Raw genomic sequence first — 18773 nt, forward strand, 5'->3', positions numbered from 1 at the left:
TTTCAGGTTTAGGAGATCCTTGCTTCACTGTCCAAGGCTGATTATGGCCAGCAGTGTTCCCTTGGGAAAAGGCTTAGCCATGCCAATTGAGGGATTCATTTTTCAGGTAAGGTTTCACATACAATGCACCTTAATTACTGAAAGCACATGAAATCACTGATTTCATACATACGTACCTGCCCTGTGTGCTGTTGTTGGTCCTTGTACACGTGTTTCTCACTACTTTTGGGTGATTGTTTGTGTTGTAAGTGGGTATAGGAAAGAGTGCCAAGAAAAGATGAGGTTGCGGAGGAATGCTTGGGGATTTAAGAGTATGGATGAGAAAAACACATCAAGAGAAGACACACTTTCACTTTTATTTACCTCTTAAACAGCATTTCTTCCTAGGCAATACATTGGGTAGTCTCTTCCAGGTCCCCCACCAAAATATGTCAAGGGGCCTGTTTCTTATTGTAAACACCTTTTAAATCTTAACTTTTTTTAAATACTGTCTCAGGTTTTTCCTGAGTCTTTGAGAAGTCGTCTAGTCTTTCGTGGATTCTGTAATTCCAGCAAAGGCTATCAAGAGCAATTGGGCAATTTTAAGTTGGAGGATGAGAGAATTTAAAATTGTTTTCTGTGATGTGACTACATAACAAGTAATTGTGTACGTGTGCTGCAAAGAGCTGACTGCAGCCCACTTAATATCACTGCTGGTTATTTTAATACATATATTAATAACCAGGCAGTAATGACCAGTTTTTGCTTGTGGCATCTCTTTAGCATTAGATCTACCTTGAGAATTTTTTGCATCAACCTTCGTAACTGATTTCATTAACTTCTCAAATCTTTGTAATTAGCTTGTGAAGTCTCGCCAGAACTTTACCTCTGAGCAGTTTGCTTTCAGGGTTAACTTGAAACTTGCAACTGTGCAATCATAAAAGTTCTCCGAAGGAACATTGTGAACACATGCTTTACCAGTAAAAAGTTCAAAAGCGGTCCAAATGCACCAAAAAAGAGCAGTCTGTGCTCTAACTCCTAAGATGGCTGAGTTGCTGATGGCACTGTTGCATGTGCTCAGAAATGGACCTGTCACCTTGCTTTCACATCAAAGGGATGAGATGACCAGTCATCTGACAACTTTATAGACTGAAATAATCAAAATGAAGGTTGAAACATGCTGTGAGGGATGTTACCCTAAAATGAGGTTGGGAATGTGGGTGTAATCCTCAAGCTGTCTCATCTGGAAGTGGTCAGACTAGTAGCACTGAATCTCAAGCTAGTACAGTCAAATTTCCACTAGAGCTTTATGGCTACAGAAGTACTGGAACAAAAAACCTTACTGAATTACTAACCAAGATTGCAATCTAAGAAAACAGGCTCTAAGATGCAGTCTGAAACCACTCTAAAGTGGAGCTTGCCCAGTTTACCTGGCTGCACGGTGTGATTCTTACCACACCCAATAGCTGGTAAAATAATGTTTATTAGAATGCAAACTATTTTCCTACTAAAATGCTGAGCAGCCAGTTAGATGATTTTTTGAGCCAACTGCTTAATGTAGATAATGCTTGCTACGCTGCCAAGCTATTCTTACATGTTTTTTGGCCTAATAGGGTTATAAATTATTTTGAGAGTGTTCTCTAATATTTGGGGGAAGTAAAACAAATTTGTCTTAAAAGGGTGTAGTGGTACTGAAGTGTAGTTAGACCTGAACCTTGTTAAAAAGTTTAAAATGCTGATAGAGCAATGAAAGTCAAGTGCTGAAACTTAAAAGCATGTAAAATTTAAACTGTTTCTGTTGCCCTTCAGCCAAGTTTCATTAGTAACTTTATATTATGCAGATAGAGATTTACTTCCTTTAGTGAAATTAAGGATTTTTCTAGGCAATGGATTCCAACCATTTCCAGCATCATTCCAGACTAGAGGTCACAGGAGCAACTGGACTGGCTGGAATTCACCTTTTTGATACTATGCTCTGTATAGCAGAAATTACTTGCTTTCCAGCTGTCACAGCTCCCATCTCCTCTTAGCATCTGCTGAAGTCACTGGTAGTTCAGCTTTCATTGTAAATTGTGGCAGCAGAGGAGTAAAGGTGCGATCCGTTTGGCTGTTGCTGCTACAGGAGTTGGAACCTACAGCAAAGGAACAGAAAGTTCAAAAAGAAAAAAAAGTCTCAGTTAAGTCTTTCACGTTCCACAATTGCATTCTGAGGTCAAATGACCAACTATATATGTACAGAGAATGAAGGCTTAAAAATACCAAGTACAGGTAGGCGAGGAGAGGCTGAAGTGTCCCAAAGAAGGAACAGGGCCAGTGACCAGTCTTACTACCTCAACCCCTAATCCACCTCAGGGTGATGGCTTTGGGTTTTGTTTTTTTTTTTTCTTGTGGTGAATGGTTAACTCTATCTTCACCTTAATGAAAAACAGGACTACAGAATTAGTTCAGTGTTGGGACACAGTGGGACATGAAGCATGTTCTCAAACACTTAATCCAGTCCTAAATTTGTATTTAGAATTTTAGTTTTGCTCAGGTCTTGCATTTATCTAAGTTACTGCTTTGGAAGAACTGTGGTGGCAGTTTACTGGAGCAAATACTTCCCGATTGGGAGCATCATAGTCAAGGGAAGGAAAGGGCCTCCTGGGGATCAAACAACCTTGCAAGGTTGGCACATGAGGATAGAATAAAGGTTGAGAGAAAAAAATCCACGTGTAGAAGAGCAGGAGGCTGATGATCACTGTAACCAGGCCAGTTCTAGCTCCTGTTGTCTTGGAAGCTAACATTAAATTTTAAAAAATGCCATTTCATCTCCTTTAAAAAAAAAAAAAAACAACACACAAAAAAAACCCCACAAGCAGCCCAAACCAAACACGCCCCAAAAGATACTTGTGTGCAGCGAAAAGAATTTGGCTGGCAATATTCCAGTCTGCACAGAAGTAGGAGTGACTCAAGGTCACCCATACTCTCCTGTTGTATTCATTGAACTTGGCATGTGATACCATGCTTCAAAAGGCCCCTTCCTTGTGCTGACTCTGGTGTTTGTGTGACACTGCGATCAGATCAAAGAGCTGATTTGTCAATCTTATAAGATGTTTTGGCAGTTAATTTTGGTTCTGTTGTAACATTTACTGCAAGGTCTGTATAAGGAAAGCAGAGGGGAAAGAAAAGTGCAAATTCAAATCAGATTATGCAGACTGTAGAACGATGCTTTCTATCAAAAAATATCTTTTGCCAGATGCAGACAACTCACTCGTATCATAATAGCCACCCACTCATTTCATGCTAGCGGGAATACTGTGCAATATGATGTTAAAGGTTAAGGAAGTGAATAAGCGTGATTTCTTGGAGATAACAGGGTTTGTATTATTTTGGTATGGCAAAGTTAAGATACTTTCTAAGCTTCTCTTTGTACAGCTCTGGCTTCCAACTTCAGTAACTTCCATTTTGATAATGGTAAGAAGTAAATGATATTCCAGCAAATGACGAGTGATATGATTCAGAAAATAGCATGTGGCATATTGCAAAGACAACTCATGAAAGCCATGAAAAAAAATCACATACAAAAGAAAGATAATTGAAATAATCTCAGACACATAGAAGGCAAGACAGCATAACATCAAGTAAAAAATGATACCATGTATATAAACAACATAAAAAGCCTCTGATCCACCTTTGATGGATTTCAAGCTTTGAAAGCAGTGCTGTAAAAAACGTGGTCAGTACCTTCAGTCAGGCATGAGGAGACTCTGATAATTGTAATATTCTGGACTGCGCTTTTATTCTTCCATTATACAAGTTTTCAGGCCATCTGGAAGAGACCACACAACCAAAAAAGGCCTTAAAGGGTCCAGTACATCTGTGCTGTTTTAGTAACTAAACCACCACACCTATGTCTATCAATAGAAAATGTTTAGAAGAGACTATGACTGTCAGAAATTAAAGCATCTTTAAGTTACATATAACACGAAAGATCAGTAAAAAGTTTCAGGGAAGTTTAGCTTGTTGTTTACTTGCAGTCCTCCTCCTGTCTCTTGTACTGGTATCTTGTTATTCTCAGAAATCCTGTTTGAACGATACTTGCATTAATATATGATGCGTATTAAAGTGACAGAGATACCTCAAGGAATCTCTCACATAGATTCTCAAAGTTAATTTTCTGTATTTAATTTAGTATGTGGAAAGTTAGGCAGGGAATATTTCTGAATAGCCATTCTTGTTGATATCCCTACCTTTGAAAGTGTTTGAAAACCAGGTACTGACAAGTCTGGATGACAGATCATTCTCGTATATTCCTGACTTCCACAGCAGTTGTAGCTGAAGGCAGGTCTATTGGTGACAATAACTCGTCTCCTGTTTTTAAGCAGCAGTGGAGGTGCTTGCCTTAGCTTGACACACGGATGCCTTGAGGATTGTTGGGAGGAGAACGGTCTGTGCCCTTGAGCGGGAGGTTATGTGTAAAACCACCAGTGGTGATACCAGTCTGTGTGAATTACAATTATGGAAGTAATAATAATAAAAAAAGACAGAACTGCATTTCCACAATGACATCAGACATATATGTTATATTTCTTCCATTTAAGTCAGTCACTGAGGAACGCAAAACAGCTCTCCATATTTTTTCCCCTAATTTGGCGATTTTGATTTATTTTACGTTCTACTAAGCTACATCGCATCTGCATTGCGGCTATTAATAGTTTTGTTTCCTTAATCCCATGTTACAAGTCAGTGCACTGGAAGCACTGGGAGTAAGACGCTCACTCACCACTGGGTGGTACTGCAGCAGTAAAAACCGCTCCGGGATGCCAGAAAAGTGCCCGTTTTGAGGGGAAAAGCAGCCAGGATCTATCGTGCGATCCGTATTCCAATTCCATGGACCGAGGAGAGGCAGCATGTGAGTGTCCAAGATGGCAAAAAAAGGGTGGTTCTTGTGTGGAAAACTACTGTTTGCCTGAAAACTTGTCTTCCAGGGGTCTGAAGTCTTGTGCAGAACGTGCCCAAGACAGAGTTAGCTGAAGTAGGAGTTGTAATCAGCATAAAATGTGTGGCTTTAAATGAAGTTCTTTCGTTATTTTTTTTTTGAAGAGACAGACTGTGTCTCTTCATGAAAATGCGGTATTTCCAACTGTTCACAAACCAGACGTTTATTATGCAGGAAAAAAAGAAGCGCGGTCGAAAACTATGAGGTAAAAACAATTTAATTACTTGCAGAAAACGCTGCTGTAGTACTTCAAACGCTTATTTTCGGGAGGTGCCCGCAGGCGCCGGTCCCCCGGTCTGCTCCCGCTCTCCTCAGCCGCGCCTGGGCGGGAAGGAGATGGCCGCCGCCTCTTCCGTCCCGCGCCCCGCCGGCGGAAAACGCCGATGACTACCAAGAGACGGAAGCCTCGAAAACCCGCCTGGAAAGAGGCAGCTTCCTTCTGCGCGGCGTGCCCGGGCGCTCGGCGCCGGGTGCTAAGCGCTCCCTTCAGGCCGGAGGTCCCAAAGGGCCTCGGCGCCATCCCGCCGCGCTCCGGGAGGACGGCTGCAGCCGGCGGCGAGGAGAAGCGCGGCGGCTGCCGGGCACTCGAGGGGGCGGACAAGGGACGTCCTCCGCCGCTCGCTTGAAGCAGGAGAGGCCGCTCCTCCGTCGCTGTCACGGCGCCGTGCGCGCGTTATTGGAGGCGATCCCCCCTGGCGGGAAGCGGGAGGAGGGCAGGGAAACGAGCTTCCCGTCCTGCGCGCGCGGGCGCCGCAACCGCCGCCATTTTACCCTCCCGGCCGCGGCTGCCGGCCCGCCCCCTTCCTCCGCCTCCCCGCTCGCCGGCCCGCCGCCCGGCCCGGGGTGGGAAGGCGGGGCGAGAGGAGAAGGAGGAGGGACTCGGCCACCTTCGCCTCCCGCCTGGTCGGAAACTGCCGAGCCGAGCCCGAGCGCCCTGTCCCCCCGCGCTCCCGTCCCCTCCTCCTCCTTCCCCCTCAGCAAAATGGCGGCGCGTGGAGCCACTGGGAGCCAGTGAGTGACTCGGCTTCTCCTCCCCGCCGCTACCGCCGCCGCCGCCACAGGCTCATTTGCATTGATCAGCCGCCCCATCCCCCCCTCCCCCGGATCCCAGACCGGCCCCTGCCTCTCCCCCACCCCCCCCCCTCCCTTCTCTTCCTATTCCTTCCCGCCCCCTCCTTCCCCTCCCCCCCCGGCTGACCCCCGCCCCGGCCCCCATCAATCATCAATCAGCAGCACCGAGTGGATCAATCAATGGTCGGGAGGAGGCGGCGGCGGCGGCTGCTGCTGTTAATGAACAATGTGTGAGAGCTGCGCCGAGCTGCTGGAGGTGTTAAATGAGAGTAAGTGCGGCCGCCCTCCCCCGCTACCCTCCCCCAGCACTCCTCGCCCCGGGCCGGGACCCCACGTACCCTCCTCCACACGGGCTGGGTGATAACCGCGCTGCATCTCCTTCCTCACCCCCACCTCCCCCCCCCACCCCTTCGCCTTCCCCTGCTCGCCGGCTGGCTCGGGCCTCCTGGGCGCGGGGCTACCTCTCTCCCTGCGGGGTGGTCACGGAGGGAGAGCCTGTCCTGCTCCGCGCCTTCCCTCTCTCTTCTGCTACCGGGGCCGGGCGACCTGCGGCCTGGGGAGGGTGCGCCGAGGGGCTGTCCTCGCCGGGCCTTCCGCAGAGCCCCCCCCCGCCGCCGCCTCCCCTTCTCCCCTTTCCCGCCTGCCCCCCGGGTGTCTGCGTGCGGGGCCGGGCGGGGACGCGGCCCTGCTGCTGGCGTGAGGAGCCCGCTCCTCGCCCCGCATCCCGGGCAGCCGCAGCGGGGCCTAGCTGGCTCCTGGCTCGGCTGAGGAGGTGCCCGGGCGCTCCTCCGCTGGCTGCCGAGCAGCTGGAGGCCGGGCCTGGGCCGGGTCCCTTTTAAGCAGCAGACGAGGCGGCTCGGAGCGATCCTGCCTCCCCCCCTCCCCTCGCCTGTCCGCGGTGTGGTGTGGCGGCGCGGGGGGGGGACGGGGCGCGACGGAGGCAGTTTTCGGGTACCTATTTTTCTGAAGCGGCTGCTTGGCTGCGAGGGAAGCGGCGCCTGAAGGAGCCCGGCTCGGCTTTGCGAGGGCCGGGCAGGCGGCGGGGGGAAGGAGCTCCAGGGTGTTTCTCACCGGGGGTGGGCTCTTGCTTCCTTCCGAAGTTTCCTCTTTACAGGTGTTACCTAAACAGGCGGGAGGGGCGGAGGGTTAACACAGCAGGTATTCCCCCCCCCCTTCCCCGGCACCGCTGAAAGCCGGTTGCGTTTTGGGCACGAAATCCCCTTTACCCCTATGCAGCAGGCCTCATGTATCCCTCGGAACCTGCTCCGTTCTCCGTGGCAGGCCAGGTACCTTCCGCACTGCTCAGAGGCTCGTCTCTCCGCACTGCTGCGTGAACAAAGACAAAAAACACGGTTTGTGGAGATGCTCAGGGGCTTAACGAACTTAGCAGTTGAAGTTTGTGATGAGCGGGAAGTTCAGCTATGTCGAATCTTAAACGTTTTTTTCCTAGTTGCACACTGCTGTCTGCTTAGAGGCAAATCGTGTTCCAGTAAAGTGAAGCACAGAATGCTTCCTAGAAGAGGATTTGGGTAGAGTTTTCTTGTTCTGAACTCTTGTGAGGCCCAGCTGCATGTGGTTTTTCTTTTCTAAGATACGTGAGTAGATGCTATGGTAGTTGAATGTTGACCTCTTTCTTGCTGTGGAAATATGATACACAGTGATGGTCAGCGTTCTATTTGAAAAGTAAAAATGTGTGAAACTAACTTTCAGGAGAGTTTGGAGGCTGGACTAAATCAGATTAAAAGGCTAACATCAGAGAAGTGTCGGGTTGTTAAAATTGTTTGCTGAGTTTGGCTAAGCTCGTAATTACAACATCTTATTTTGAGCAATCGTTGTGATGTTTGCTTAATTTAACATGTATGTCTTCTTTTTCTCACCTGGAGAGGTGGGGAATATGTTGGTATTATAAACGGAATGCTTATTTAAACAGTAGGTTCAAAATAAGATTAAGCTATCAATAGTGTACTGATGACAACTGTTTGATGGAAGAGGCAACTTTGCTTAGTTTTGATGGATTGATAATCATTGTTTAAACTTGATCAAGATTAGGATGATCAGATAGAAGAAAGTTGTAACTTTGAACTTGGTATTTCAAGAAATCTCTGAAATTCCAGTATTAGTTTCTTTTTAGAACCATTTTAAGGTAATTGGGATTTAGGCAGGTAGACACTGCCTTATAGACAAAGCAGTATCTTAAATCACTTTAACAATTTTTGTTAATATAGCTGGGGTATGGCTAGTTTAATTTAATGGCTCTATATAATTGAAGATATGAACCTGCTATTTATGAAAAAGAAATTTGGCTTTTTTAGTCAAATTTAGTAGGGATATTATGCACCAGTTGTCATATAGCTAACTTTCAAAAACGCTGGCCAAATAACATTAGGTTTGTCTTCCATTCAGAGAAACAAGCACACTTTAAATAAACATAACTATTTTTGTGTATGTGTTCGGGTACTAAGGCATATATGATGGCGCATTTTGTGTGTCATCTACCTTCTCACTGTATGAGAATGAGTTATAAGGGAGATATGCTTTCATTTTTTTATAACTTCAAGTTGCATTTCTTAAGTAATAATTAAAGGTAATGTACAAAAATAATGTCAACCCTTGGTTTTGAAAACACTGCAGCAAAAATGAAAAGTGATAGTAAAGAATGAGGTCATGCCCAAAATGTGTGAGCCAGAGACTGCCGGCAGTTTCCTTTTCTGCCCGCTGAGCATTTGGGATCGCCTCTTCACTGAAACTAGTGAAACAGTGTTTTGAAAGAGGTCCAGGAAACATAATCTAGTTTGTTTTAGAAATTTCGTGCTAAACTAAACTTTTTACAGGGAGCACATACTGCCCTTTGTCTTCGTTTACCCTAATGTTTACAAAATAATTATTTGGTATTAATTGTATGACAGGTCACTTAGAAAGTGAATTGACTAACTACTCTTAATGTTTTGTTTCAAAAAGAACACGTGGGAACCTCCGGTTTTCTTCAGAAGAAGTTACTGATTTATGGATAACAGAAGGATGGAATTTAATTCTGCAAACAGCCAGGCATATTTTTATTATAACCATATTAGCCCCACTGTAAACTGCTGCGTTATTGATTAATTAAGCCCCATAACAACGTGCAGAGCCGGAGCTTTTGTCTAGCAGTGACCTTCGTGTAGGCCCAGGGTTATGTCTTGCTAGAGCTCAACATGAGACTGCAGTTCCTTAGGCCTGATTTTTTTAACAGGTAGTCAGTGGGCCTGCTTCTGTGCCACTCCTGAGGGCTGTCTGAGATATAGTCCAGCTGGAAACCTGTAGTTTGAAAAACTTATTTTTTGGCCAAAGGTCCATATGTATGCATACATATATTTAACACAAAGCTTCATTGCTATGCTTAAACATGAGAAGCAGGCAATGTTTTATGGACAGAAGCAGCAATGTTGGGATTTTTTGACCTGAGTATGAAACCCAGTGAATTCCCTGATCTTGAAGTTATTTCCTGAGAAGAAGTAGTAGTTTCAAGTTATGATTTGATCCAGGAACTTGGTAAAACACAAATTCCTCTGTGAAATTCCCAGGCTTTAAAGCAGTTTTTGCATCACAAGACAATCTGTTGTTCACTGAGAGTAAACAGTCTAATTTCTCATTGAGTTCTGTAGGTATGTTAGCCTCACTTATGTTTTCTCATGCAGGGGTTTAATAGGAATAAAATCTTTTTATAAAGTCTGGTCTGATTTCTGAATTAATCTTCTACAACGTAAATGTTTTCAGTAGCCTTAAATAGAAAGGGTAAAAAAAAAAGGAAGATGCAATTGTTTACTTTTTAAGGTAAGGGCACTTATTTACAAAAGACTTAAGAACAGATTCTCATGACATTAATTATAGGAGCTCATTTTAAATGTACACACTTTTTGGAGGAAAAATGTGTGGAGGACATGATATGCTTTTATATTAATTGATAGCATTCTGCATCCCAAAATGAACTCCGATATTGACATGCTGTACATTCCTTGGTTTCTTTGGATGCCAGTTCTTGTCAGTCTAGGAGGGATTATATTGAGTTTCATTTGTTCTTTAGTAATATTTACATTACTGTGCTGTCTAGAGGCCCTGATCAGGATAGTTCTGTTTTGCTAGGCACTGTGCAGATATCCAGATAGTCTAAAGCCTAATGGAAGCCAGAAAATACAGAAATATAACGTTAAACACAGATTTTTCTGTCTCAGGTCTTTAACACCACAGTTTTGCTGGTCGCTGTGTCGCACCTGAAGCCACGGTAACGGTTTGAGCTACCTATGGAACTATACTATCACTGGACACTTACACAGGCTTTGCTAGAAAGTATAGAGTACATGATGCTCCACGTTAAGCGTCTGTTGAGTGCAGGATTGTCGATGCGTGCCTGGGAGTGCCTCCTCCTAGCTTGAAGTGGAAACCAAGTTCTCAGACTGGTCCTGAGTCAGTTGTGCTTGTGGTCCTGGCTGTGGTGTGTCCCAGAGAGCCTGGCTAGGCCTGGTTGCCCAAGAGGCTTCCCTTTGGGACTGCAACCGGTGCTGGTGTATGTTGACTTAAAACTCCATAAATGGTTTTGGTTTATGTTTGGTTTGTTCTTTTCATTTGCTTTGGTTTTTATAAAAGTAAGAAAAAAAAATCACGACATGGAAAAGTAGGATTTATTATACAGCGGCAGTCATGGGTTTAGGTAACTTTGGTAGGCCTAGGTTATTCCCAGTTCTTGGTTTCTGGGAACTAAGTTTATTTTCTTCCCAGCATTCTGCTTCGCTTTCTTCAATGATTGCCTGTTTAGTCCAATTTTTCTTTTTTTTTCTGGCAACTCTGAAACCTTATAAAATCTGTTCACATTGATGAATGGAGGCTTCTAGGTGTTATTCTATTACACAAGCTAGCAGGCCATTTTTCTTGTTATGTTTTATCTTAAACCTTTAGTAAACCATGAAAAAAACCCAAAACAAAACAAAGCCCACACAGTTTACTCAAGCATAAGAGATGGATGTAGACTAATATTATAGTTTTCTGTCCGTTATCGCTGTCAGCTGGCCTGCAGAACCGCTCCCAATATGATCAGGTCAATAAAACACTTGAGATACTGGAGTGTTTTACTATTTGTGTAGCTTCAGGATGGCCCTGAATTTGGACTCTGAAGATGCTTGACTTGACTTCTTGTCACGTAATTCTGATATTTAGGAAGTGCAAAGAGGAGACTTAGAGGTTGAGTGAGGCGATGTTTACCTTGAGGTATATGAGGAATCGAAGTGTTCCAAAACATCACAGCATTCAGTTTGCTCCTTGTCATCTAGAGAGCGTAAATATTTTATGCTGTGAATATTCATGTATTATTTTAGAATCTGAGTATATGTTGTAATAAGATTATTGGAAATACTGCATGATTAACACTTGGTCTACAGGAGCTGCTGTCACTTGTTCAGTGGTTGCCTGTAAGCTTCAGTATTGTTTGACTACCCTCAGTGTTTTGTGCAGATCCAGTGTTTCGTTTCACTCTTTGACTAGTCTTCTTGTGAAAAACTCTAACAGTTGTCTCTGTTGCATGGCTTCCCCCCCACTTCTTTTAAAGATTCATGTTTTCTTTCCACTTACATGATATTTCCATACTCAGAACCTGTGCAGAGACTCTATGGAGGAGTTATTGGGGTAACTGTCCAACTTTGTATTACACTAACCTAAATCTTTATTGTCTCCTGTTGAAGAAAACAAGCTCAATTGTTTCTAAAATTCCCATTCAGTGATTGTTTCTTCTTTACTTTTGCCTTTGACCCTTTTTAAGGGGATAAGCAGCCAGACTTAAAGAAAAATAAAAATAACTTTTCTTTTGTAGCAGTATTGCCCAATTACCATTGTCATGGACTATGGTGAAGTACTGCTCCAAATGGATCAGAATAACCAGAGAAAAAAATATGGGAGGAGGAATTTACATCCTTTCTAATTGTGAACTTTCTAAAGCAAAAGGGAAGGTGACACTAAGATAAAGTAGTTTTAACTTGTTATTTGTGATTGTAAGGCAGTTGAAGGAAAAACTCTGTGACTTTAACAGCTAAAAGGCTTCTATTTTTAGAAAGATATTTCAGCTTTTGTTCTGTACAGTGATTTTCGTTCATGTTATTTGATGTGATCAAAAATGATTTTGTCCTGAAACTTTTCCTGTTCAGGCAGCTGAAGACTGGTTCCTTCTCATTGCTCAAGCCGCTTGATCACTGATGCTGAAGATTAGTTACGTAAATCCCGTTCTGCTGAGTTTTGTTGTGAGTTATGGACCATTGACATGTATTTACTGAGATCTTTTTCTTTGTGTATAGGGAGATCTCATGTTGGATAAGTACATGTCACAGTATCCATGAAGCTTAAGAAAGCCATGCAAACTAACATCCTTACATTAGTTACCGCATGTAATATAAGAAAAGTCATTCCTTTATTTATAGTTGAGTTTCTCAAATTTTATGCTGCAGATGCTCTCAGCCTTCCTGGTAAGGGGCCTGCACAGACTGTGCAGTTAAATTCCTGCTTTGTTACGTGAGTAACTTCAAGCCAACTCAAGAAAGAAAGAAAACCATTCTTTGCTTTATTCGATTTTTTTTTTTAAATATGTTTGCCTAGTGTAGAACTTGAAGTCATCTTATTCCCTGTGTAGGAAAACTTCCTGTTAAGTTTTTTTTCATACCTTTTGGTGCTGTATGGCTTTTCCTCTGTAAGGATAGTTTTCAAGTTACAGCAGCTCAGAGCAGTTCCTCAGACGTGTCCAGAATGATGCATTTTAGGCTCTTTGGGGTGTTGTCAGTGTCAGTTCCTGGGCGAGACTAGCCGTCCGAACTGTCCTTAGATGCTCAGGTGATGGGGAGCATAATGGGATGTTGTCAGTGAAAGAATGCTTGGGCTAGAAATGTGGAGCTGTGGTGGAAGGGGCAGTACCTTGGAGAGCAGACGCTGGCCCTGCTTCCCTCTGCGTGCCTGGGAGGGGATGCTTTGGCTTCGTCTTCTGTGGGGGGACTTGCACGGCATCAGGGGATTTTGAGACTTGCCCATTCTTTTAATATGTAGAATTCCTTTTTGCTTATTTTTCTTCTATGTTAATCAGTGAAATATATCTCTCTGTTATTAATACCAACTTTTCTCTTTGTGGCTTTTAATTCCTCGCTACTTTGATTTCTCTGTCTTTCTGTGTTCAAGTAACATTGAGTCAGAAAAGCAGATCTTGCTTCCTGGAATCATGTTCCATGGACAAGTGATGAGCAGTCTACAATTTGGCATTTTAGAGATTGGAAGGGAAAAGCAGTGTTTGCTACTTGGTTCCTGTTATTTCTTGTATTTTCTTCTTTGAGTATTTAGTTTCATCTAAGTACTCGATCATATTCATACTCTATCCTGTACCTCATCTTTGTTGCAACTCTTCTGTTAGCTTTCGAAGTTGTTATTTTTCTGTGCTCATGATTTTTTTTTCCATTTCTCAGTTTCCGTTCTGCTTACTGGTATGCTCTTTCTGCTCTTCCTCCTATCCTCCACTGTGCTTAATTCTTCAGTATTGTGTTATGTACACTTCTGTGTCTTCTACTGTTTCCTTTAACAGGCTTCCATAATAGATTCCACCCTCCCCCCATCATTTGCAGTATTCTCTTGCTGATTGTTCAGGTCTGATTCGGGAAAGATGACAAATGCCACAGTCAGAAGTTGGCTGTGCGGATGATGGCAATGCTACCTTGGTGTCTTGGTGCTTCCAACAAGTCCTGTTAAGTCTCCCGCTGTACAGAAGAGAGTTTCTTAGGGAGAGAGAGAAAGATTCTCTGTATAGAATGGCTTTTATGATGTAATTTTTAAAAATTGATTCCTTTTTAAATGTAGCTCATCTGTTAGTTTACCAACTCGGGTGACTAATAAGTAAGCGTTTTTGCAGGGTAAGCTATGGATTTATAGTTGTCAGGATGCTGGGACAACCTGTTAAAGATAATCTTACCATCTTCAAGAGCGAGTGGTAGCGATGATTACTGAATACTCCTTATTCTGATAGCATGCTGAAATTAAACATAGTTGTGGCTATTTAACTTCTGTTGTTTAAGCATATATTGTGGTAATTTATTTTTCTCATTTTGTGTAGCAAATGGGCAGTTTCTAGAATCTAATCTGTGAAGTGGTGGGAAGCTATTCTTTTTACTTTCTTCCTTTCCTTCTGTGGGAATTGATTTGCAATCTGAATGCTAAACGTGGACATACAGAGATCCTCACAGTTGTGGTTTTCTTAACACTTGGTTGAAATACCCAGCTTATTTGTAGTTTTACCAGGTTTTACTTTTGGGATTTTTCAGATCTGGCTTGTATGGCGAAAGGCAAACTTCTTGAGGAAATTTGGTGAAAATGCATTACTGTGATTTTCACATACTATTAGAAGAGAAAGTACTTGATCTGTTTATCTATATGTACTTGTATGACTATGTATAGAACTCCTCTAGGAGATTTAGTGATGGAATAACTGATTGGAGGAGTTGAAACTTGTCGGGAAAGGTCCTTGTGGAAAAAGCAGCTTTGAGTGTTGACCTTTATTTAGCTAATTTGTAGAGGTTTGTACATAAGACTTCAAAAACACATGTCAATTGAGGCATGATTTCTAGATCAGCATCCATGCAGGTCATCAGTTCCCACCTAGGAAGCGAGTGGCGAAGGGTTTTTTTGCCTCTTTTCACACTAGATTGAAGAAGCTTGCAATTTATTGCACCGTTTTATTAATTGACTTCCACTTGAGAGTTTTTAATCTATGTAATTTGTTCAGAAACGGAAAAGTTTAGGGTGAAAACTGAAGCAAAGCAGGGCACTGTGGTCTTAAATAAGTGAGCCAAAAGGCTAACTGTGTACGCTGCTCTTAAGTACTGTATGGATTTCGTGATAGCTCAGAATGTGCTAGTTCCATACCTGCTGTGCTAATGAGCAGGCACGAATGGTTTCTTGTAGTTGCTTTTTAGCAGGTTCATGAAGAATAACTGAGGCACTGGAGCTTGAAAAAGTTGGGTGGTTTTGGTTTTTTTGTTTGTTCAGCTATAGAAGTGCATCACTTGTAATTTCTCATTTTGTGTGAAACTGGTGCCCTCAAAATGAGAAGTATTTCGCTACGCTTAAAGAGTAGAAGATAATCTGTTCACCTCTTACGTGTAAGAAATCATGGGAACAAGAAGCGTACCAATTGCATGATATTAGTGTGCGTGCTTTATGCAGTGTTGTGCAACACTCATTGTCTTTATCTCTGTATTGTGCTTCTCAACTCATTTTCGGGGGATTTGATAATTTTTAATGAGAACTTGATTTCGTTTTTGAGAAGTGATCAGTTGCCTGTTTATTAATTTGTGACACGTCTCTATTCAATTCTTTCAAGTTTAAGTTACAATACAAACCCCTTTGTTTTCACCACTAGCGAAGTTATTTTTTAAGTGTAGTGTGTGGAGGCGAAACGAAAAACTAGTGTTTTTCAGTTCTCTTCTAGTGATAGTCTCTTGTGTTTTGCAAATCTAAGGATCAGTTTTCATTCTGTGCATCAACAAAACTGTCAGTGCTTTCACTTCTACACTCTTTCTGCTTGTAGAACTATGAACAGTGCTGGAAATAGGCAATGGTATGTTTGCAGGGGAAGACAACTCCAGAAAAGCTGTAGAAGGGCCAGAATATCAAAATCTACTGGGGAATTTGAAAAATGGTCTGTCTGTGAAAGGCTTACATAGTACAGCTTATGCTATGCTTTTCAGTCACCTGCTGTTAAGGACAGGAGGTGTAGGGTGGAATTACGTTCTAGGCTAGCAGTCATCAGTTGATACAAGAGTGTGAACGATTATTTTTTTCCTTCTTGGAACTAGTATAGGATAGCACCGGGGAGTGTGAGATCAAAGGTTGACAAAACTAAGTTGTTTTGCTTGGTTTAAGGATGGCCAATGCAGCAAAGAATTTACTGGCGTCTTTCACAGTTAAGAATAACACTATTGCTAGTTTACTTGTGGTTGAACTATTTGGTTTTTACCTCTGAGCTGCTTTTTTTCCGAGTCTTTGAAATTAAACTTTTACCACAAAGTTATGTTGAGTCATAAGTCACAATGCTTTATCTGCTGATGTTATATTTAAAGTAGATACAGTCTGGTCAAGTTGATTAGATTTGAGATCAATTTTCATCACTATCTTGGAAACTCACAAAGTCTTAATAATGCCTGTTTGAATCTTTCTAAGTGAATTGGCTTTGTACATTATGTTTAGCCATAGTTAGAGATATTGACCCACGTGCACTTGTTGGTATGTGACTTGCAAAATATTCATTTATATCAAAATGCTGTCTCTAATTTAATGTTTTCTGTTTGGAGGAATGCTTGTCGTGAAACTTGAATTCTTGGAGATACTTGTATAGACCATAGACATTGTCTTCAGCCATCTCTTATTTCTTTCAGTCTACTAGCTTTCAGGAAAAAAAATAAGTTATGCGTTAGCCAATAAATTACAGAATACACCATGTGTTTCACTGTATTATTAAATACAGATTACCTGCAAAAGTGAGTGTAAAGTTTGAGCATATGTTTGAAAGTTGAGAGGGAGCGCAACTTTGCTACTTGTTTATCCTTTCTCAATGTTTTATTCTCCTTTTTGAATGAGGGTTGCTTGCGTCTGTCTCAATGAAAACAAATAATGCCTTGGAGTTAAAATACTTAGAAAGCTGCTCTTGGGCTTTCAGTGAACTCCCTGATGCTCCATTTAGTATAATGACCCATCGCCCATTTATCCATCTATCTTGTTTAAGCAGGCTCAAATACACTTTTAAGAAATAAATTAATCATATTTGCTTCTCACAGATTTTGTCCCTAAAATCTGGAGCACAGTCACCAGGTGCCTTTGTTATAGATCTATGGGTAGTCTGTTGCTTCTTACTGGCTGTGGTGGCTCAGTCGTGGGCTGTGGCCTTTTCTTTCTGGTTGTGGGGGAAAAGCTGTTGTTGTTTTCCGTAACTGATTCATACTGTGCCAAGTACTACAGCTGAACTAATTTGCAACGTTCTCTCTTGAAAATAGAATGCTTCCTGGAGTACGTATTCTAATTTTTGCATTCGTTGCTGCTTTTAATTAAGACTAATAGAAAGCCTCTTCGGCTTTTGGAACCTTGTGCATGCAATTAAATCTTTGTTCTACTTATAAAATAGTTTGATAAACTTTGAGTTCTGTGTTTTCACCTTAAAGTAGTATTTTAAAAAACTTCAGAGCTGGAGTATTTAAAGAAAATTCATTCAAACCCCAAGTCATTCAAGTAGTGACATTATTTTCTAAGTTAATGTGTTGTTAAAAGGAAAGAATGCAAATAGCTATTTTAAACTGAACATAAGCAGTCCTTTATCAGAGCAGTAGTTTTGGCATTGGCAGTGCCAGCCCTAGCTTTGAAATTTACCTTGGAGTAATTTGTTAGGATAGTCTGGTTTTATGCAATACCTGTGCAATCCTGCATTGATTCCTTAAGAAACTTGTGGTGGCTGCTGTTAAATGTGATAATGAGCAGCCAGACTCTCTGTATCTAGTATACATTTCATGGTATGTCAAGCAGACTTGATTATATGGAAATACTACTTAAATTGAGCTGGACTCCTTTTTTATTAAAAGAGAAACTGTAACAACTTTATATTAAAGATGAAAACACACTTTTCCCACAACTGTAACGTCTTATCTTGGAGTCGAAGACAATTTGCAATACTGAAGCAAAATAGGACTCTGAAATAAGACTACTACTACTTTTTTTTTCTTTTTTACCTCTCATGAATGGCACAAATGCTTTGAAATTGCTTTGTAGGCTTTTTCCTTAGTAGGATGTAACTTGCCTTTCGCTGGAGAGAGAGGGCTGCAGTGTCTTTGTTGCTGAAAATCCCAAGACAATAGAACCATTAGGAGGTACAGTGTGAAGATACCGTAGATCTTTTCATAGATGACTTCGTATGACATGAGTAACATTGAATCAGAGCTGGTAAACCCTGATGGAGCCAGGCTCACCTGTGCCGTACCACGAGGCTGCTGCTCCCCTCGCTTAGGCTTCCGTGGAAGCACAACAGCCTGGACATCACACTGATCTTGAGCAGACACTGTGCATTCCTGCTGTGCAGTGCTGGGGTCAGTGAGCCCTTTCAGAAGCTGGGGGGTTAAAAAGGACAATGTTGAGATTCCTGGTGGATCTTCTTGGGCCAGCAAAGCCAGAGCAACGCGCAGGTTGGCCCATTTTTTATTCCATTCCCAGCCGTATCATCCACAAGCTGATCTTAGATCATTTTGTAGCAGTGTTTGATCAAAACAGCCATACCTGCGTTATGCAGTATTAACTGATGTGAGCTCATTCTGCTTCTTAAACTTCTAAAAGTATGATGATAGTCATACTTTTCTGTATCCATGCCACTCCATGCTGGATGTGATACTGCATCTTCGCCTGCCATTGGCATAACCCAACTCGAATTGTATGTTTCACACTCATATCTAGCCCAGATGAAATTTCTTCTGCTAGATGGTACTGTGGATTCAGTATTTGTGAACTTGGAGCTGTGGCTAACTCTGTGGGAACAGCGTGGGTTCACACAGCGTAGTAGCTCAGGTTTGCTTTGTCTGAAAGTTGCAGTGCTGTTTCTGAACCTGAGCTGGCGAATGAAGCAGTACAGTTGTGTGTGTTTAGATGATAATTCATCTTGGTAGTTCTAGGTAAATTATCAGCTGATAATTGAGATTTGACTGCATTTAGAATAATCTCA

General features: G+C 42.3%; 1 protein-coding gene across 1 annotated transcript in view; it reads left to right on the plus strand.

Moving 5' to 3' along the window:
- The first annotated feature begins 6162 nt into the window (after positions 1-6162).
- The window catches only part of USP34 (ubiquitin specific peptidase 34), a 139590-nt gene continuing 126979 nt past the window's right edge, over positions 6163-18773 (plus strand). The window contains exon 1 of the mRNA XM_086631894.1: positions 6163-6297. Within this exon, the coding sequence (XP_086488020.1) occupies positions 6255-6297 (43 nt within the window). The 5' untranslated portion in view covers positions 6163-6254. The remainder of the gene's footprint in view (positions 6298-18773) is intronic.

Source organism: Tauraco erythrolophus, chromosome 2 (assembly GCF_009769465.1).
Source record: "Tauraco erythrolophus isolate bTauEry1 chromosome 2, bTauEry1.pri, whole genome shotgun sequence".
NCBI lineage: Eukaryota > Metazoa > Chordata > Aves > Musophagiformes > Musophagidae > Tauraco > Tauraco erythrolophus.